This window comes from Lepidochelys olivacea (assembly GCF_965140295.1).
Source record: "Lepidochelys olivacea isolate rLepOli2 genome assembly, chromosome: 13".
Lineage (NCBI taxonomy): Eukaryota > Metazoa > Chordata > Testudines > Cheloniidae > Lepidochelys > Lepidochelys olivacea.
Genome location: NC_140423.1, coordinates 28219340 through 28241513, shown reverse-complemented (window position 1 = coordinate 28241513; position 22174 = coordinate 28219340). Strand labels below are relative to the sequence as shown.

General features: G+C 53.1%; 1 protein-coding gene across 1 annotated transcript; it reads right to left on the bottom strand.

Annotated features, from left to right (window-relative positions):
• Positions 1 to 2015: 2015 nt before the first annotated feature.
• Positions 2016 to 21973, bottom strand: E2F1 (E2F transcription factor 1). The gene is made up of 8 exons (XM_084645403.1): positions 21325 to 21973; positions 15391 to 15481; positions 13987 to 14206; positions 11591 to 11817; positions 10559 to 10730; positions 9681 to 9867; positions 8990 to 9194; positions 2016 to 6211 (listed from the first exon to the last, which is right to left on the bottom strand). Exons 1-8 carry the CDS (start codon positions 21553 to 21555, stop codon positions 5961 to 5963), a joined length of 1584 nt encoding a protein of 527 aa, XP_084501529.1. The 5' UTR covers positions 21556 to 21973; the 3' UTR covers positions 2016 to 5960.
• Positions 21974 to 22174: the final 201 nt, after the last annotated feature.

The following is a 22174-nucleotide window of genomic DNA, read 5'->3' as shown; positions in this document are numbered from 1 at the left end:
TTAGAAAATACCATCCATGAGGAAAGTATGTGTTACTTTTCTGATCGCACTTCTCACTGGCACTCCAGCTCATCCCTCCTGGTACTGCCGATGTCAAGTGATGTGTTCTATATAGATGTCCCTCGACCACCTGATGACATCCAACATCATGAGTTTCTGCATCACCTGAGCGTAGCTTTGACTGATTCCACATTCTCTCAGCACTTGCTCGTTACTAGGGTCCCATACGCCTAAAGCTCCAACGATTAGTATGTGTGTCTGGACCTGGTAACCACCCTTAGCTCTCAAGGTTTCGGCCAGAAGGGCATATTTCTCTACCTTTTGAGCTTGGGCATTGTGAAGGGCTGGGATCCTGTTCTCGAATGGCACTGTGACGTCCACCATGATTATCTTCTTCTGGTCCTCATTGGTGATGATGATGTCCGGTCGCAGTTGGTTGTAGGTTCCAGGGATGGTAGAGTTTATGGCAACCTTCCCCACGGGTGTCGGGGATGGCTCCGGCCAGGCAACCTTGGATGGCAGTGTGTTGCAGCTGCCAACCTCTTGAATGGGGCTTATAGCTACCCAGGACGTGGGGTAGCATCCTGTTTTTACACGGCATGGGCCTCTGATTGGGAAGACTTTTAGCTGGAAAAATAAAGAGGGTCTTGTTAGGGCAAGTATGCTTCCTCACTGTTCCCAAAACTCCCAGATTCCTACTTTTTTTTTTGGGGGGGGGGGGATTCACATTTATTTCTTCAGGCTTTTTCTGTTCTTTTGCCTGCTAAGTTACAGCTTATCAAAGATCAGGAAAAAAACAAAAACAAAAAAACAAAAAACCCTACCTTATCTTGGGCTTTGATGATGCTCGGGAATCTTTAACTTCTTTGATGCCTCTCAGGGGAGTGTAGAGTTGAGCTACAGAGCAAAACACCCTAATTCCTTGTGAGCAGCATTTCAGGTGAGGCCTCATGTTGAATTATTTGGTTTGCTAACTAAAACTAAGTGAATGTTTGTAACTCCATGACTGTGTGTGCCTGAGTGCAAACACAAAAACTTTTTTCTTTTACAATTCCCATGACACTTGGATTTTTGTTTATTTTGTTAAGGCTTAGCCCTAACGGTTAGAATTGTTTGCCTATAGTGAGTTCTGCATTTCGGGTCTCTGTATAAGCCATTCACTGATGAATGCCTTTGAAAATAATCAGTAAGAGGAAAATCTTTTCAGCAATAGGCATTTGCCCAGAGTTAATGCAAAGAGCAGATCAGGGTGCCTGCCTGCAATGGACATAGTAGTGCTTAGGTTTCCTCATCATTGTACAGAACCTAGCATGAGGGGGTCCGGAGCAAGCACAGAACGAAGACTGTTCATCTCCAAAGCATCTATTTACTCATCCTTGCTACCCGACAGCATGTGTGCTGCAGAAGATCGGGTACAGGACAGGGCTTTAGGAGACCTGGTTCTGCTCCCGTGTGACTATGGGCTGGTCACCTTATCGGTGTACCTATAGTGTACGCAGCTATATGATGGAGATAATGAATCTGAATCTCCTTTGTAAAGCACTGGGAGGTCTACAGCTGAGAAGCACCAGGGTTACTGCAGAGGGGGCACGGCAGCGTTCTAGAACAGTAGCCCAAGATCAAGTGCATGACTGCAGGCAAGGCATAGCCTAGCTGTGCTGAAGTCCCTGGGACTGAACGGAGCTGCCTGCATCCCCATATGTACAATAGTTTTTCAGCAGGAGACAGGATGCCTCAGGCTGGTAAGTGCAGAGAGCTTGAGGCTCTCACAAGACACAGCAAGAGTGCCAAAGGGCCATCCACCACTCCATGTGGACTGCTGCTCCCCCGGCTCAGACCCACAGGGGCTGTGCACTAGAAGTGTAGAAGCTGGGAAGTGCTCAGAGAAATGCTACAGCACTTTGGTGAGCCAGCCCAGCCAGGGCCCTCTCCAGCCCTCTGGCTTCTCAGCAGATGAGGATTTAGTCCAGTGACCTGCCATGCCCCCCAACAGATGAACAGACACTGGCCAGGAGTTGAGACTCAGTAGAAATGTTTATTAAAACACAAAGCACAACAGTACACAAAGCTCGTTAAAAAGCAGTAGATGAAAATGCATTTCCACCTGTGGATTCAATTGTTCAAAGACCAGGAACTGCAACACAGGAGTCCAGGGATGCAACAGGAAAATCAACTGCCCAAGCAGGAGAGGCAGTGCTGCCCAGGCACTTGAGACAGGAGGGGGGGAGAACCCACTTCTGTCCTTTCTTCTCCCCACAAACATACATTTGGGTGTTTTCCCTCACCCTGGACCTCTTCTTCCCTGGTACCCCAACCTGCAACACAGATCTGTTCCAGCCCAATAATCCCCTTCAGCAGAGAGGCCTGTGCCACCTCCCTCTGTGGCTGGGCACTGGAGCTGGAGGAACCCTTGTTCTGTTGTGCTTTCAGTTTTATTTAACACCACAACAAACTGTTCCCTGGCTAAGCCTGGATAACTCCCTGATAAGAGGGGAGCCAGGGCACCAGCACAAGTCTCCAGACATTTAGGCCAAAACACCACCATGGATTCTATCCTCTTCCCCCCACCCACCCACACCCCAAAAAATCATCCTCTACAAGGTTTGGTCAGTTTCTGTTCCCGTGCATGTCAGGAATGTCAAAGCTAATTGCATTAGGTTTGCACTGGGATGGGGACCTGGCTGGTCCTCCAGCCCTCCACAACATCCAGGAAGGGGATAGGCTACTGGTGACAGTTCTGGCAGGATGAGATTTACCCAAGACCCACGTGGAAGCAGCCTGGAGACGCCAGCGCACCCATTTTTCTGAGCCTCTGTTCGTGCTTTGGCCTTGATCCCCAGCTGGAATCCTGCGGGCAGCTCTGCTCACAGCACTCGAGGGAGCAGAAAGCACCTGGGAATCTCATGAGAACCCCAAACCGTGCATGCTCATCTGACCCGCCAAGGATCACCCATCCCTACACTAAATAGCCAGCGAGTCAGCGTTACCCTTCTGCCAACCCCATGAAAGCTTTGGTTCATGGCCTGTCCAACTCTGTCAGCAAAGGAGCTGCCCCAGAACAGCCTTTGCATTGGCCCTACCTGCTCTCAGAATCCACTCCATACACAGGATCCCACTTTTGAAGCAAGGGGGGGAAACCCCACCACAACAGTTACTTCAGCCAACAGAACGTGCTGCTCACTCGAGCTACTGGCAGGGTCAGCTGCAGCTCCCTGTGCTGGGAAGTAGATTATCTATCTTCCCGAGTCTGGAATGGCTCCGGGACTCATGCAGCCAGCAAGGGTCATACCCGACGGTTAGTTGCTTAAGCTTTGGTGCAGCAGCCTCAAAGCCCTACTAGAGTTTGTACCAGGAGAACCTATCTCCTCTGCTCTACTCAGCTGCAGCTGATAGCAGCGTAGTTAAGGTACAGGAGAGAACGGGTAGAATGCTCTACATGGTAGAACCAGGTACAGTTACAGCACTTCCAGCCCGCCTTCCTCATGCAGCTAGGCCTAGCGAGAGTTTTGGGTGCTCATGACCAGCCAACAAATCAGCCACTCCCTCCAACTCTGCCAGGAGAGCAGGTGTGGGCCCTCCAATGGAAAGGGCCAGGTCTGTGCAGCTTCTCATCTGTATGAGATGTTAGGAGAACGAGCCCATGGCCTGGGTACGTTGACATCAGCACACAGTGTGAGGAAACTGAGGCAGATCAGAGCTCCCCCTACCCAAAGGATCCCTATTTCTTCATAAGTGAGAAAACCCCTGCCAGGCCAGGGCCTCATCTGCCAGATTTCTCTGGCAAGAGAAGCACAGAGCCACACAGGAGCTGCACTGGCTGCCATCCCGTCTATGCCCAATGGATGGCTGGGCATGGAAGGGTCCGATTTGGTCACCACCACTCGACATGGAACACAAAACCCTCTAAGGTTTCCCTGGAGCCTGCTTCACTTTTCCTTTTTATTACTTCTTCGCCCACTTCCCTTCCGTGACTAAGCTGCTTCCGCTGCACATCCCTGGCATCTCCAGGCAGAGAGTCCCTCCTGCCTCAGATTCGCCTCCCCACCCTTCCCCTCTATCAGACACGTCTGCTACTCATTTCCTGTCTACAATAAATAGCCCGTTCAGCCCACCAGCTTTCCTTCCCACCAGTTGCATATTCTACCTCACAGAGACGCTACAGTGCCCCGTTCCAGTCCAGTACCCCAGCTAGTGAGCTCCCACACTGTCCCTTCACCTACCAGCCAGCTTTGCAAGTGGTTTGTATGAAAGGAGCTCTGCGACTCTGTATTTAACAGCTGGCACTCTCTAGCCTAACAGAACACAAAATGGCCTCCTTCCCTCCCACAGTTCCTACTTCTGGCAGTCGCCGCTTGGGGGGGACACACGCACACACACACGCAAGCACACAGAGACCCCTTCCAGAAGCCTCACATGGACCTTCTAGACCATATAAATAATAAATAACAAACTGCACTTGCCATCTGGACATCCTGCAGCACTTTGCCACAGGCAGGGCAGTCTCCCGGGCTCTGTTTGGCAGGGGAGACAGAGGCACCGGGAGGTTAAGTGACATGCCCCAGCACATCTGTGGCAGAGCTGGGAATTGACTCCTAGCTTTGTGTCAGGATCTCTAGACCACAGCTGCCTCCCACTCCGAAACAAAATCCCCTCAGTATTAACAGCTCCGCCCTGGGAAAGCATCACCCTATTTAACTCCTAGCAGAGCACTAATTCCTATAGAACACAGCTCAGCCGCACACATTCCACCTGGGAAATCAGAGCTGTCCCCATGGGAACAAAACCACACAAAATAAATAAAGTCAATCTACACAGGACTCTCCTTAAAGCTCTAACAAGGAACCTTTTAGAACCAAGAACCAGTGTCATGCTGTATCTGGCCTTCACACGCCCCTCCCCACTTGGATCCAGGAGCCCCCAAGGCCGATCTGGGAATTTCAGTTCTGCACATTTCCCTTTTACATGGGGACCAGAAAGTGGGGCTCTGCCACAGCCAGCTGGCTGTTAAACAGACCCCACCCTTTTTTCAAAGCATAAGCCAGAACCTGGTCACAGGCACTACCCAATGGGCAGACATACACACAGCGGTTCCCGTGTACTCCACACCAGACTGGCACTCCTCAGCAGGCCACCCTGTCACTACTATTTACATTCCTGAATGAGGGCACGCCTTGCCAGGAGAGGCCAAGAGACAGCTTACCACCATGGAGGCAGCTCTGGCCTACAGGGAATTGGCGCTATGTTGCAGCTAAGCCTGGAGACACGTCTCCTGCTGCCGATTCCACAGCCAAGTTAGGAGACTAGCAGAGCAAAGTCTCATTTACGCTGGTGCTCTAGAGGGGCTGCACCCGCAGGGCCAGGTAGTCGCTTCTCAGCGGAAAGATCAACGTCACTCACAATCGTTAAGGCAAGAGGGGGAAAAATGGCTCCTGCAGCAGGAGAGACGTATCTGGCTCTGCAGCTCGAGAGAGGGGCCTGCCCACAACAACAGAAGCTCCAAGGCAAGAGTCTGAGGTGGTTAGGGGAGAATAAGTTAAGCGGCCTTTGTTACTATGGCAGCGGCCGCCCAGACTATCCCCGCGGGGGCATGGACCACAAAGCAGAGCTCCCCGCAGGGGAACGGGCTTGTGGAGGAAAGGCACATGCGTGAGGTGGGAGGAGACGGTGACAGCACCTCACGTTCCCAGGAGGGCTTGGAGCACAGCAGGGAGAGGTGGTGAGGTTTCCCACACCTTCCCCCCTTCCAGCAAACCTCACCCATGCAGCCATTTACCATAACGTTCACTACCTACAAACCCCACTTGCTTCAGCCCATCTCCAGCGTGTCTGCTTCCGAGTCCCAAGCCTCCTCCAGCCACAGAGCCGGAGTCAGCTGCAGCATCATATTCAGGCATCAGCACCCAGGAGGAGTGGCCCCGCCCGGCTGTGCGCTCATGGCACAGCGGCTCCACGGGAGGCAGTCAGAAGTCCAAGGGCGCAAAGTCCACGAAGTCACAGTCGAAGAGCTCGCTGATGCCCTCGCCCTCCTCCAGGCCAAAGTGGTAATCCTGGGGCTGGGGCGGAGATAGGTTGATGAACTCGTCCGGGAGGAAGCTGGAGAAGTCGTCCTTGCTCTGCTCCAGCAGAGCATCCACGGAGGCCAGCGGCGAGAGACTCACCTCATCGGCCGCGCACTTCAGCGGCAGCACGCTCTCCCCAGGCAGGAGGGGCTCTGCAGAGACAGGCAATGGGTCACTGAGACGGGATGTGCAGAGCTGAAGGACAGCACTTTAGGGTAGCCCACCAGGCTACCAACCCCTCTGCAGAGGGCTGCTGCATTGTCCCAACCCATGGGGGCTACAGCCTCTTCCTACTGGACCATCAACCTCCCCATCATCCCATCAGCTCTGCCCAGAAAGGTCTGATCACTAGTTAGAGCCCCAGTGTGCTCAGTGCTGTATGGACACACAGACAGCTCTGCCTCCAAGAGCTCACTACCTACAAGCAGGTCCAGAAGAGACAAGATGGCAAGCAGCAGCCAGACCACCGGAGACTTGTGAGTTTGTTGGCTCCCTGCACATGAGACTGCAGCTTGTTCCTGGGGGAATAAGCTGGCCCAGGGGCCATGTTTGTGGGGTCTTCCAGGAACACAGGTTTGGTTTAAAATATATCAGGGAAGAACTAGTCTTCCACTGGCTGGAGTGAAAGGCTACGGTAGAAGTCTGGGGATCTTGACAGGTCCTATTCACCAGAAGGGTTAAAGAGTTGCATTCCTCAATTAATATGCAGACCTAACCCCAGCCAGGCGCCTGCTATGTAATTAATAGCAAGTGTCTAATATCAGCACCTGTCAATGCTCCAGCAGAGTCAGCAGTTCATTTGCACCAAGGTGATGGCTTTAATTAGAGAGGGGCCGGATGGGGCTTTGGGAGCTCAGCCATGAGTTATCATTCCACAGATAAGGCCCACTCCTAGTTTGAATTCTAGCAGCTGTGAAGCAGGACAGGTTACTGCTCTTCACATTGGATGTGCCAGTCCTCGCGAGGTAGCTTCCCTCTGCTGGGGGAAGGTTACAGAGAAACCTTTTGCACATGCTGCTTTGCCATTACCTGGAGCAGTAGGTGGAACTGCTTAAGCAGAGGTGCTGCCTCAGAGCTGGGCAGCTGCTCTTCTGCCCCTCAGCCGCCCTGGTGTGGGGTGTCACAAGGATCCTCCCCTGCTCCATGTGTGTGCAAAGCCCCAGGGGGTGGTCTGGGCTGTGGGTGGGGCAGTTCCTTGGCTCTCCTAATAACCAGCTGAGACTGGGGCCCGGGCAAAGCTCCATTGAGGTAAGATGGAGGAGCTGCCAGTGGCCTTGGGTGGCATCCGGAACAGACATCAGCTCTGGCATTTGCCCCACCGACGTAGGAGGTTTCCACACCTTTGGATGGGAAGGAGTTAAGTGTGGGGCCCATGACTACTTTGAGAATACTGGTTGAAAATGCCCTTTCCCGAAGCTGGCTGGGCAATCAGCAGCCTTCCTTTCTGCGTGCCAACCCCTGGCAGTGACCCGGCACAGCCATCTCCATGCTGGGCCATGGCCACCCGCCCAGCAGAGAGCGGGCAGACACTGCAGGGCCCTGCCTTTGGAACATGTTACAGCACTGACTCCAGATCTGCACTGCCTGCTCCTGTTTGCGGGGACAGCTCAAGGTGTTCCTTCAGATCTCATGTCCTGAATGGTCCCCCTCCCCCCATCCCAAGCCACTGGGGATAATCAGAGCCCCCGTCATTGGAATGGGGAGTAAACATCCTCCCGCTGCACATGGTTAAACAGCTTCACTAACAGGGAGGAAGCACACCTACCACTCCGCAGAGGAGCGGCACAAGCGCTCAGCCAGGGTGGGGTGACAGCTGGACTAAGGAACCAAGCCTTCCCAGAGAGCAGTCTGGGGCCTTGCTCCCAGGGAGAAGCACACACGCTGCCTGCACCTTGAAACCCAGGGCGGAGGACAAAGTTAGGCTGGGGAGAGGGATGCTGAGGCAGGGAGAGGGAATCTCCCCACCCCTAAAATACCATCAGTGTTCTTAGCTAGTCTGGCTATGCTCCTCACTGCAGCCTGGCTCAGAGCACGGGGAGGCATGTACTCAGCGAGGCACGCCTCAGCCACGAGCACAGTTCTGGGGCCCAGCCCTCCACCAGTCTGTACCTGCGATAAGCATAGCTGTGATTTAGAGGGCAAGGCAGGTGAACCCCACCCAGGAGTGACTGTGGCCGAGGGGTTGCTCAGGCAGAGCCAAGCTGGGGAGCAGCTCCATCGCTACATACACAGGCCTTGGGAAAGAGCAGCATCCTCAAGAGGGCTGGGTTTCCCCGCTGGGATCCCAATGTGTGAGCCGTGCTACGGCTAAGGCGTCACTTCCATTCCCAGCCCCTAGCTTCCAGCCCAACGGGGAGTTTTCAGAGCGGACTTAGAAACCAGTCTCTTCCCAAGTCTCAGCTGAGCAGCCATGATTTATAGTCCTGACTAAACTTGTTTGTCCATTTGAGTCATCCAAGTGGGTGGCTGGGGGTCGGGCCACTTGCCAGGTCCTCTCCCTGAGCAGTCATCAGCTATGCTTTGGCCCGCCAGACACAGCCTACCAGTCATCAGAGTCAGTCAGACCCTCCCTGCCCCTGCAGCGTCACTACAGATACAGTACGCAATACCCATCTGCAGCTGTCACCCACACTGTGCCAGGGAGACAGTATTTCCCCCCATCCCCATTAATTCCTTACATATTTACTATGCTGCGTTGCTGGTCTGAGACACACTCTGTGAAGCTGAGCATTGTTTTGCCTGGCTGGCAGAAGCGCAATTGGATTGTTCCAACCCTGCAGCTCCATCAGCACCCAGAACCCACTAACCACGGGTCCCTTTGAGCCGTGTCTACAGCTGAACCTGCCAGACCCCTCCACGCTCACAATGCACTTCCCCAACTGCGAAGCAGGCTCTGAAAACCGGGGAAGATGCCCTGTGCCCATACACACCTTGCTCACCAGGCAGCAATGGCAAGTTCACATCCTGGGTGGGATGCAGGAGCGGGGATGCTGCTGCCTCAGAAGAGCCAGGGGATGATTCCTCAGCAGTCGCTTTGAAAGGACTCTTGACTGGGCTACAGACCCCAGAGCTGTCTTCTGGGCACAGGAACACGTCGATGGGGCCCTGGGTGCTTTTCAAGGAAACCTGGAAAGCCTGGAAGAGAAGAGCAAAAAGAACCACTAATAGCAAGGGCTTGCCAAGGGCAGAATGTTTATGTGGCCTGCATGCCCCACAGTCATGCCAGCTCACCGTAGATCCAGAGAGCAGGGCAAGGCATGCCAGAAAGCATAGACCTGCCAGCTGCCACCAGCCCCCCAAAGGGGGAGTGAGCCACCAAGCAACACCCATGGATAATGGCCTGCTAAGCTCAGGAGACCAGGCCCTTGTAGGGGATTCGGGCCCCTGACGGGAGTAGCAGCACAAACGCAAGCAGCGTGAAGTGACCCAGGCTGCCAAGGTTGAGGGGTTAGCGTCAGATGAGCAGTTCATGGGGCAGGAGGCTTTACTGCCCCCACTGATCCAGGCATCTACAAACAGGGAGCCCTGCCCATAGCAATGTGACAAGGTAGGATAGCCAGTTGCAGAAGGACGGCCCCGGGCACTGCTGCAATGGGAAGGGATGTGGGGGGGAGGGGTTACCTCCGCTGGGTCTGAAACTTGCAGCTGGGTCTCTGGAGGGGCTTTTATCACCATCACCATTTGCTCAGAGGGGTCCGCGATGCTGCGGAGATCTTGGCAGGTCACGTAAGCAGAGGTGCACTCAGTCAAGGAGTATTCACTGGAAGGCTGTTTGGTGGCTGTTCCCTTCCATCCGGACCAGAGACAGCTTTACAAGTTGGATACAATAGCTAGTGGGACTCAGGAGCTGGGGAACTGTCAGACCCTATCCACAAGCAGCTGCCTAAGCATTCAACTCACCAACACGCAGGCAGCGACTTACTCCATGGTGTGCAGTGATTGGGACAGAGATGCACTTCTGATGCTCAAAGCACTTTGCGTTTGACAGTGCACTCAAGGCAGGAACATACTAACCTCTCCAGTGTTAGAGATGTTCATACATGTCTGTCCCACGCTCTACCGGATACATTGTAAGCAGTGATGACTACCAGGGTAACTATAGCATCTCCACACACACACACGCTCACAAAGTATCTGAGCTATAAGGGAACCTAGCCCCATCCCCGTGACCACGTCCAAAGCCTACAACCCCTTTCCACAGCCCTAAAAGAGACAGAAGTTGTCTGAATTATTTGTGCTGCGTGACAGTGGCAGATGCCTGATGTACGTGGTTGAGAAGCCACTCAAATCCTGAGCCCCCAGCCCCAACTTGGGGCAGGAGATTAGTGATTTAAGAATACTGGCATCCGCAAAGGCCTAGATGCAGCATTCGTGCATTGCAATTCTCAGCTGCAGTCATGAACTTCTAGCAGCAGCAGCAGCAGCACTTGGGCGGCACAGTAGAGGAGAAATCAGGTAGCAGAAGGGGATGGGGAATTAATGCAGGTCTGCATGCTCACTGCTGGTTGCCTACAAAGGTTGAACTGAAGTGATCTTCCATGCGATACTGTATAGCTGCTGCCTGCCAAGGACCTGGGGCAATGGCTTCTCCCTTCCTCCCACCCTTCACTAACAAGCATGACTCCACTGCGTAGAAAAGGCAGCCCACAGACCGCTTACAACAAAAAAGTCCTGTAAGGACACATAACAGTTGTGAGCCGTTAAAGAGAAGAGCAGAAGTGATATGTGGTTTGCAAAGGAGCATGCAAACACACCAGCGGAGCCACAAGCTTAAAGGAACGGCACCCTGGCGGCAGACCGGCCAGCACAGGGCAGGAATCCAGCCCCAGATGTTTTGGTTTACTACAAGTTTTACAAAACCTTAACATGAACAGAAACGTTTCCACGACACTAGAGATTCAGATATAATCAGTTCTGGCTTGAGCCAAACAACCTGCCTCCCCCACCAGCGTTCACAGCCCAGACCTTGCTGAACCAGAAAGCAAAGCTGAAAGGATTTGCCCATGCTAAGCAAAATGCCCAAGAACGAATCAATGGAATGAACCATGAGGAGTCCAAATTCTAAAGCCCTTCTCCACGTTAGGCACCGGGGTGGGGTGTCACAGTTAACAGATGCAGACACTGAGACTTTTTAGCTTGCTCCCTTTAAGGATAGATAAAGTTACCCAATCCCCCCATTAGGTTGGGAACCGGCTAGTATCACCTGAATTGTGACAATGGGCAGCTCTCTATGGTTTGAACAAGATGGTCAGAGGAGACTATGCTACAGCCAAAGCAACCACCTCACTCGCACTAGGGTGCATGCTCCCAGCCACATGGAGCAAGGAACTCAACACTGCTGCTCCTTAAGGCGATGGGCCCTGAGCCCAGCCTGAGATCAACTGTCAAAACTATCTTCCAGGCACAGGGCTTTCCATCAGCTCAGAGGGGAGGAAGCACAGACAAGACACCACCCCTTGGCCAGGCATGTTTAGCTCCTTGAGGCTACCCTGTAGATTGGTCGCTGGGAAGCTATTAGAACAGAGCCACACGGAACAGGCATTGCAGCTCCCAGATCTCACTACACAGTAAAGCGGCTCCCGTAGCCCCACACAGACAAGGATATTGCTGATTCTCAGGGTCCTCAGTGAGGAGCTTGAGCTGGACAGTGCACATCTGGAGGAGGTCATCCAGCTGCTGCTCAGCCACCTGAAGGTCATGGATTTCCTTCTCCAGCACCTGGTACTTACTGGTGTTCCCCATAGCTGACTGGCTGCCCCTAGGAAACAGAACACTTGGGTCAGTCGTGTTCTGGTCCAGGTTGCCATTGTTCTGCAGAGTGACCGAAGGTGTGGGGATTACATTCATCCATAGCCCCCTTACCACACCCATGATGTGTCTGCTCTCACACATAGACACATGAGGCTGTGCTCTCTGGCAACAACCCCTTTGTCAGCTGGCAAGCCAGGAAATGAAGTCATGCAACAGGGAAAGGTGAGGCAGGGAATTCCACCTCCACCATGGCCATCTGGTGCCAGTCAGATGGCCACAGCAGAGGACTGGGGAAGGGGCTCTAGCTAGTTTGACCCTAAGGGCCACGGCCACTATTTGTTTTCGGTAGCAACCAAGGTGCTAAACACCACTCAACACAAAGGGAAGTGCAGCCCTGCCCTAAAGCACAGGTCCACACCCCCTCCTGTATCAGTGCCCCCCCTCCATGCACCCAAGTGCAGGGTCTCCCACGCCCACCATTGCGAGCGCCTGCCTTCCCAATGGGCAGCGGCTTTGCATACTGAGGGGCTGCACCACAGTCTCTTGGGTGATTCGCTCCTTTCCTGCCCAGCCCCATGGTGGGGCACTAGAGGCTATCCTCAATACAGCATTCACTCCTGGGGAGGGGGGCGGGGGGAGAGAGAGCACAGGCGCAGCCTCCTCTCCTGCATGGCCAGCCACTAGGGGACGTTCACCATGAACACTACGCTGCCAGTCTTGTAGGACTGACACCCCCCGACCACATTAGCCCGAGAGGGGACGGGCTGGAGCTATCCTTGAAACTCAGATGCTGCAGGTGCAAATGCAACAGCCACACATGACGTAGGCCAGTCGGTGCTCAGAACTGGGAACGGCTCACAGAGCTTCACCCAGGGCATTATTCAGGCAGATGCTTGGACACAGGTTCAAAAGAGCCACTCTCCAGTGTTCTGGGCCGAGGGCTCAAGCCCCTGCACCCACTATTGTAAGCAACAGACTTGCCATTACTTTAAAATACAGACCAATGGGCTTCCCTGCAACATTTTTAGCAAGGTGGGGTAAGTTTATTTTGATTTTAGTCAAAGTCACCCTGAGCCATTGGCTCATTGAGCTGATGCGGTTGAAGCGTGTCAGAGCCAATGGTACACCAGGGAGTAATGCGATGCGGCCAGCTTCATGTCTGACCCCCTTTGACTGCCCTAACCCGATGGATCAGGCTCCTGTTCAGCAGTTGGGTAAACCTCAGTGTGGGACTGAGCGAGCCTCGAACACAGGACCTTCACAATCATAATCAAGTGCCTTAACCACTCTGCCATTGCACTTGAATTTCTGATTTCATGCAAATTAGGATTCTTTTTTAAAGAGCATTTTATGTAGTAAACATTAGGGTTAAGGCACTGGACTAAAACTCAGAACTGGGTTTAATTCCAGGTCTGGTCACAGACTCCCTGTGTGACCCTAGACAACTCACTTCCCCATGCCTCGATTTCCCCATCTGTAACATGGGAATGATGCTGGCTCAGCTCCCAAGGAAGTTGCAAGGCTTGTTTGTGAAGCTCTTTGAGACTTCAGGCAGAAGGCACCTGAGGACAGTAAAGGGTTGTTCATGGATCAACAAACTGTAGAGTTATGTACAAAACTGGCCCCTTCTGAAGTCCAAATCCCCAGGGGGGAGTTCCCAGAGAACTCACTGAAGGAAAGGGGAAAAACAGACACTTTAGTATCTTAGTGGAAGCACTTTAACCCAGTAAGGGCAATACACTTGGGGCATTTAAATGTACAGCCAAAAAATGCAGCTCTCTAGCCTCTGACTCAGCTCTGGAGGACTGCACCAGTTGAGCTCACATACTGACCAGTGCCTGGGAATATGGAGCATGAAGGGGAATCTAAGGATACGTCTACATGGCAAGCAGAATCCTGCGGCAACGAGCCTCAGAGCCCAGGACTATAGCGTGAGTCCAAGTCTGCAGTGCTAAAAATAGCTGTGTAGACATTCGGGCTGGAGCTTGGGCTCTGAAGCCAAGCCCACCCTGCTCCGTAGGCTACAGAGTCTGAGCTCCAGCCCGAGCCCAAATATCTACACATTTTAGTGCCATAGCTGCCATTGGTTCTGCTTGCCATGTAGACATGCTCAGAAAGTCCCAACCAGTTATACCCACGCTGGCCATACAACAAAGAGCTTGGTGCTCATACATACAGCCACTGGATGTTGTTCTTGGATTTCTTGGTGATTAGCTGAATGCCCTCCAGGACATTGGTGATGTCGTAGATCCGCCTCTTCTGCACTTTCAGGACCTCCGCTGCCCAGTTGAGATCCACCACCCCATCTGGTGACTGGCTGAGCAGCTCTAGGAAACGCTTGGTGGTCAGGTTCAGAGAGGTTTCATAGCGGGACTTCTCCCCAGGAGATTTCACACCTGCGAGCAATTGAAGTTGCTTGTTACAGATTTATACAGAAGCGACAACACAAAAACCTCAGTGAGTGGAGTCTTCCTTCAGCACACCTGCCTGGCCCCCACTGGAAAGGAGCTCAGCACCCAGCCTTCCCATGTTTACTCTAACATCAGGATCCACTGTGATCCATTTACACAGCGTTTTGTTTTTTAGTTTTTTTTGCCAGCATCTGCAGGTTTAACCCCTTTACTCCCTTTCATCTAGATTAATGAGGATCATTTCCACTTGATATCTGGGCACTGACCCCACTTTACTGTAATCTCATTGCCATTGTAATCCTTCACTTACAGTCCTTCAACTAGTTTTCAATCCTTGTGACAACGCCCACAGGCAAATCAGTTACTGCTTTAACAACCAAAGCCCAGACCTGTTCCATTCGCAACGTTCCCTTCACACCACTTAAGATGGAGCGTTGCATCTCTCCACGTGCTGCACATCCACTGCTGAAGTCCAGCCCCTCTGCAGGACAGCCTGGCACAGACCTGGGTAGTTTGTCTGTCCAGGCGAGACTTGGGATCCCAAGCTCTGCATACAGCGTGTTAATTCTGGTGCCAGTGGGATAACATGATGGCATGAAACAAATGCTCCCATGAGGTTCCCAAGTGCTCTAGCCTCAAGGGGCAGGCCAGAATGCGTGAAACAGTCTGTCATCACCACCAGACAACTCAAGAGCCCAAGCCCAATTCCAGAGATACGTGAAGTGCCACTAAAAACCTGCAGCTTGATTCCCAGATGGGTTACTGGAAAGCACAAGCCAGAACAGACTGCACAGGGACTCAGCTGCTGGGGGCATGCCTACTTATGCCCAAACCAGTGAGAACAGGGCAGGCAGAGCAGGACTTAACACCCAAGAGACTTGAGTTTACACCCACCACCCTTTAGTAGAGTTGGGCTAGCTGAGGCAGTCCCAGAGCTGGCTCTGCACAGAGTGACGGGGCAGGTGAGAGGCTGCAGTGGGTGACAGGGTAGGTGCTGCAACACTGAAGGACCTGATCTCCTCCAGAGGGCAATGGACTCCATGACCCCCAGTCCCAACCACCATAGCTCAGCTTGGCTGGGGTTCAGCCCCGTTAGGCCATTTGGAAAGAGATGCAGTGGCTGGTAAGGACTCTGAGCAAGTAGGGGCAGCAGAAAGTGGTACCTGTACCTTTGACAGGGTTTTTCGCTTTGCCCCGGGATGTCTGGATGCTCTCTGCTGTGTACTGGTGATCGGTTTCCAGATCTAACTTCCTCTTCACCTGCAAGAGAAGGAGGCTTGTGAAGGAACAGCATGCCACAGATCACCTCCCCTGCAGGTTACCCCTGGAGCAGAGATCCAACAGCTCCAGCCACATTACTTCCAACTGAAAGTCATGGCCACCGGTCAGCTATTGGGCCTATGCAATATGAGTTTGGTCTCAGCCTAGTTCCCAGCAAGCATCTCCTGCAGAAGCCACCGTCATGATCAGCAGCCGGACTGGTGGGCTCAGCATAGACCAACATGGCTTTGCTGGTATTTAATGGTAAATGTTAACTGCAGAGTGTCACCAGACTTTGCATTATGGAGCCAAACCACCAACCCAGTAGCAGTTAAAACATAAGAAACATAAGAACGGTCATACTGAGTCAGACAAAAGGTCCATCCAGCCCAGTAAACTGTCTTCCGACAGTGGGCAATGCCAGGTGCCCCAGAGGGATAAACAGAACAGGTAATCATCAAGTGATCCATCCCCTGGAGCAGGACCAAAAGTTTTTAGATAAAGAACCTTGAACCGCAGGCATTTAACCTTTGAGACAGGCAAAGCCAATGGAAGGGAAATCCCACCAACTGGGCAAAAGAGTGGGGCAGATGCAACACCTATGGGGGTAGGGAGAGTACTTGAATCAATGTGGCCTCGGGGCGTTAAGAGATTCTGCCCCCCATGTAATGGTTTGTTAATACTGTATAGGTTTGTGCTGGAACAGTGTTCTAGCACTTCCGTTAGGAGCCAGAACGGCATTCCTGTACATCTACTGGTGCCGGGCTAGGCAGCTCCTTTCCCTCCCTGGCTGCAGAACGTCCTCCAAGCTAGCAGGTGCTAGGTCAGCACAGAGGGAGACGCTGCAGGTGGGACTGGGGGGAGAAGCGGGGGAGCACGGGGCCAGAGACTCAGAGTCCAGAGCAGAGATGAAGCTGAACAATACTGGGAGTTGGTCAGTGGGGCCGACTGAACAGCTGGGCCACCCCATGGGGAACCGAAGCCAAGCAAGTAAGGATGGGACGGATCCTGAGGGGATCATTCCCTGCTCCCTCAGGCCTCCCCTACTGCCCTCCCATCTGCCTCCCAGATCCTCCCTTTCCCTCTCAGGGCCTCCCCCTGCCCAGGTTCCGGCACTCCTTTGGCAGGGAGCCAGCACTGTTTAACTGTGTGGCGCAGGCCTCCTTGCTGTAAGCTTCCACAGCTCACTCCACGCTCAAAAACTTAAGGCATCACGTACACACAGGGGCCACCTGACTCAGCAGCCTGCCTCTCTGGTGCTCAGTGATGAGATGTGAAAGCCCCACAGAGGGGCTGCAAGGATGTTTTTCTGACTCCATGTGATCACCGTACGACTACTGATATCAGCCCTTAGAACTGCATGCTGGTTACGCACCCGGTAACAGGTATTTCTACAGCACCCATCACCACAGCATCCATATGCGAACTGGGCATTCAGCAAACCCTCACACCATCATCTCGACCATTCCTGGACTCTTTCCCCTTCGTCTGACACTTTGGTGATGGGCACTATTCAGTGCTTAATTTGTGCCAGGGCTTGCCAAGGCTGAGCCCTGGCACCTCTAGGCTTGGCAATTCATAGCCCCAGCATCTCTGGGCTCCCAGCCAGCAGCCTCCCAGCTTTGAAGGCGGCACCACTGTCAGCAGCGGGGCAGAAGTAAGTTGGCAATACCACACCATGCCACCCTTACTTCTGCACTGCTGGCAGCACTGCCTTCAGAGCCGGGTACCTGGCCAGCAGCTGCTGCTGCTCTCCGGCTGCCCAGCTTGAGCCCCAGCAACTCTTTAATTACAAATTAAGCACTGGCACTATTAAAATGCTTCATCATAAATCCGTCCTTCAGGTCAGTCTCAGGTTGCCTCTGATGAAAGTTTGATGTGGAACTGGCAGGGGGTTTGGGGTGTGGAGCTGCCCTTCTCCCTTGCCCTGGTTTTACATTTTCAGTGATGTGGGGGCAACACCAAGCTAGAGACCAAAAGCATTTTCCATGTGCTAGAGTTCAGCGGGATCCAATTAGAGAAGACATGACGCTGTCTTCTAAGTGCATCTGAAGGTTGCACTATTCCTCCAATGCCTCAGGAAGCTGCTGAAGGATTCCTGCCATCAGCCATTTGGGAACACTTCAAAGCCAAGGAGTCCTTGCTAAGCAGATGTGCCCCAGAAGAGGAGAAACCAAAATAGGACTGGGAGACATTCACCCACTTGCTTCATGTGAACAGCATTTATAAGAGCAAGCTATCACGAGTGCTCGATGTTTTATAACTCATCATGCTGCAAACGCCCAGTCTGAGTCACCCACCTTGCAGCCGACACTTTCTGCTGTTCTCTCATAACACAATCCCTTTCCTTTCACACAATTCACAAAGGTACAGACGCAAGACAGCATTATCTATGGGCCCCATCTACAAGTATTTCATTGGGTGTCTTATTGGGACCCTGCACCCAGTTACTAATGGGATGGGATTTGTTAGCGTGAGTAGGGAGCTTGGTTCTTTAACTGGTACCCAGCTCATGTGCCACACACAAGGATATAAGCTATAAACCAACTAGAGAAAAGGACCTGGGGATTACAGTGGTGAGAAGCTGGATATGAGACAATAGTGTGCCCTTGTTGCCAAGAAGGCTAACAGCATACTGGGCTGCATTAGTAATAGCATTGCCAGCAGATTGAGGGATGTGATTATTCCCCTCTATTCAGCACAGGTGAGGCCACATATGGAGCACTGCATCAAGTTTTGCGCCCCCCACTACAGAAAGGATGTGGACAAATTGGAAAGAGTCCAGCGGAGGGCAACAAAAATGATTAGGGGGCTGGGGCACACGATTTACGAGAAGAGGCTGAGGGAACTGGGTTTATTTAGTCTGCAGAAGAGAAGAGTGAGGGGGGATTTGATAGCAGCTTTCAACTATCTGAAGAGGAGTTCCAAAGAGGATAGAGCTCAGCTGTTCTTAGTGGTGGCAGATAACAGAACAAGGAGCAGCGGTCTCAAGTTGCAGTGGGGAAGGTCTAGGTTGAATATTAGGAAAAACTATTTCACTAGGAGTGTGATGAAGCACTGGAATAGGTTACCTAGGGAGGTGGTGGAATATTTATCCTTAGAGGTTTTTAAGGCCCAGCTTGACAAAGCCCGGGCTGGGATGATTTAGTTGGGGTTGGTCCTGCTTTGAGCAGGGGGTTGGACTAGATGACCTCCTGAGGTCTCTTCCATCCCTAATCTTCTATGATTCTATGAGATCAAAGCTTTCCAGGGTAGCAAGAGGAGCACCTGACTTGATCATCCAATGGTGCCAACAGGCAAAGCTCCAGCTCAGACCAGTGCTCCAGCTAACTGCCTGGGACCACATGGGCGGTCAGGAGAAGTTGAAGGTTCAAGAGAACTTTAAGACTTTGTACATTGTGACTGTACCCCCCTCTAGTCTCATTTAGCGCAATATGATCTAGTTCACGAAGGACACATTTGGGAAGGAGGAGACTCGGTAATTGGGGCCTATTTTATTACTAGAGGGGACAGCCTGACAATACAGAGATAGATAGATTAGACAACTCCCTCCTACTCAAAGCATCTCAACTTAAGCGATCAGGGAGTGAGTGAGCGGATACTCTCACTACCTTAGACATCTGATGGTCAGTTTAAAATACCTAGATCCCAGTGCACTACCGGGAAGCACCCATGGGAGCAGAAAACAAGAGTTCTGCCCCCTTTGCTCATGCACACTAGGGTGTTTAGAGCTTCACCGCCCGCAGTCAGCAGCCCCGCCAGAGCTGTTGGTGCAGAACAGCCTATGGGCACTGGGCTGCTGATTGCTTATTAAAGAATCAGAGACAGATTGTTTCAGAGGAAGCTCCCATGCACTTTGCAAAGAGCTAGGAGAAAAGCAGCTCACTTTTGTGGCTTCACAAACAAGGATCTTCCTTGAAACGTCAGTCCAACTACACAAACCAGCAGCGCTTCCAGCACAACAGCACAGAGGACAAATCACGCCTTTCCATCCCAACCACCCACCCACTCCCCACCACAAGCAGGGAGACACCAGACAGGGAAAACTCATTATGGATTCCTGACCCAAACAGTTAAAAAAAAACAAATGATCAGCTGTAAGGTCCCTCAAACTACAGTGAGAGGCCCCTGGAAGATAGCATGTTTAACTAGCAAAGCATGTTGTGGTCTTTTCCTCTTCCACTCCTCTGTGCCCTGCCCCCATCTCTACTGAACTAAAAGCGTGGGGATTTTATTCCGGGACAGATCCACTCACTGACCATCGCCAATGCCAGATGATGGCTTAAAACCCCATCTTAAAAGTGCACAAGTAAAGAAGGATCCCACACAATGATCTGCTTATGCCCTGATGGAGGAGAACTGCAAGCCCTTGTTGCTTTAGCCTCAGTCTAATTGCAGGTGCTAGTCTGAACCATTTAAGCGTCTAAATCAACCTTATGAAAACAATTCAGGAAACCAAAAGAAAGGAAAGGCTCTGCTGGTTCAGCCTTGCAGTTCTTGGTGCAAAATCAGGGTCTAACAAGGCAAGGGCAGACTTCTGCTTGGAGCCCATTGAAGACAATGGGTGTCTGCATGGGTGCAAGGGTCAGCCCTGCATATTTCACAGCACAGTCTGAATTTGTTACATTACAGTAGCATCCAGTGGCTCCAACAACAATGAAGACCCTCTTGTGCTGATACTGGAGAAGACAATGCCTGCTCACCATAGCTTATCCTAATGATTATTTAGAAGTTACATGCCTGACTGTGTATGCCTACACTCCCACACTAGACAAGCAGAATTTTTCAAGACTCTGGCTTTCATATCCTGAAGCATTTCTAACACTGCAGACAGCGGTCATGGACATTAAAGGGTCATCACAACAAACAGAGCTCCGAGAACAATCTGAGAAGTGTGTAGAGATAGAATCCACTCAATGGATTTAGTTCTGAAGTGGAGCTTTAAGACATTTTGATGACTGGTGTATGTCCACTCTCAGAACACCCCCTCCCCGCCATTAATAATTTACATATTTTCAAAAGCAATCATTATTCCTCTCCACTGTACCACAGTATGTCACTCCTATATGTTGCCTAACAGCTATTTCAGAACCAGAATTTACATGTCCCATTTGAACCTGTTCCGCCTCACTACTTAGCCCTGTAAACGATTAACAGCAGAAATGCTGAATCAGGAACAGACTCAGAAAACTGTACAAGCAACCAATCTCATGTCAGGCCTCACTCACATAGTACGGCCTGTTCCTCCCTTACTCGGGAGCTTTATCACATGAAGCCGGAAGACCAAGAGCAGCAGCCACACCAAGGCCAGCTACTTGCCTTATCTAGCACCAGAGAGAACTGTATCTAGGACAGCTAAATGCAAGAAGCGCCCTCTCTTTCCATGATCTGTAAAAGTGAGGCCCTGGCCACAGGTGGCCCTTTAAAGATTCCAGAGCACTTTATTTTCATGAGGGTTGAGCCAATGACCACAGTATGGGGAAAATTGGGCTATTACATCTCCCTCCTTGGATTACCCTGCACTGACGCAAAGTTTCTCTCAATTTCCTTTCTTTGTTTTATTTCCGGGGCCCTGTAGAGCACCATCAGGGGATCCTCTGGCCATACAGCATTACCCCGTGCTGTGACAAAGCTGCCACGTTTCGCCCCACACAGTTTTAGCAGTGACAAGGGGGGAAAGGGGCGGGGGCAATACACGCGCAGAAAGAACCCGCGTGCTCTCCAGGTAGCAAAGGGCCTGATTTTCAGCCGGCCAAGCCCGCCCAGCTCCGGGCGCCTGGAGATCCCCTGGGGGAAGCCGTGCTGCTCCCGAGCTGCAAACCAGAGAGCTAACGTGGCGTTACCGGTGGGCGTCCCAGCGCCGGTCTCTGCGCCGCCGGGCCCGGCCGGGGGGCCTGCGGGGTGGCGAAGAGCAGCAGCTCGGCCTCGCTCTCCGCTTCAGGCGTGGGGAGCGCGTCCGGCGTGGAGATGATCACAATCTGCTGCTCCATCACGTGGAGGCCCCCGGCGCCCCCCAGCAGAGCCTCCAAGTCGGCCACGCAGGCGCTGCCGTCCGGGGCCACCCCCAGAGACATGGTCCGGGCGGCGGGCGCTCACATCCCCGGCGCTCGGGGGAGAGTGGGGGGGACGCGCCCGGCCCTGCTCCCCTCCCCGCGCCGGCTCAGAGGGCCATGGCCCTGGGCCGCGGGGCGGCGGCGGCGGCCCGCGGCAGGAGACGGGGCTGGCCCCGGGACACGCGTCCCATGCTCAGGGAGGGCCGAGGCCCGAGGACGCGCCGCCACCACCCGGGGCGGCGGCGGGGCCCGGAGCGAAGGGCGCCGAGGCAGCACCCCGGAGCCTCAGCGCTGGGCTGGGGCCGCCGCAGGGCACAGAGCGGGGCTGGCCGCCGGGCCCGCTGCTCGCCCTGCTGGGGGTCCCTCGGCTGCCCGCGCGCCCCGGCCCGGCCCCGGGTATTGTCCCCAGCTGGTCCAGCCCCGCACGCCTTTGCGCGCCAAATCCTTTTTGCCGCGAAAGCGACCGGAGCGGCGCATCCGCGCTCCCATTGGTTACGCTGGCGGGGAGCCGCCTCTCCATTGGCCACAGCTCCCGCATTGAGGCGCAGCGCCGCCTTCCCATTGGCTACGACCCGGAGGGCCGTGAGGCGGTGCGGTGACGAGCGAAACGTTCTGACAGCCGCCCAATCGCAGCGGCTGC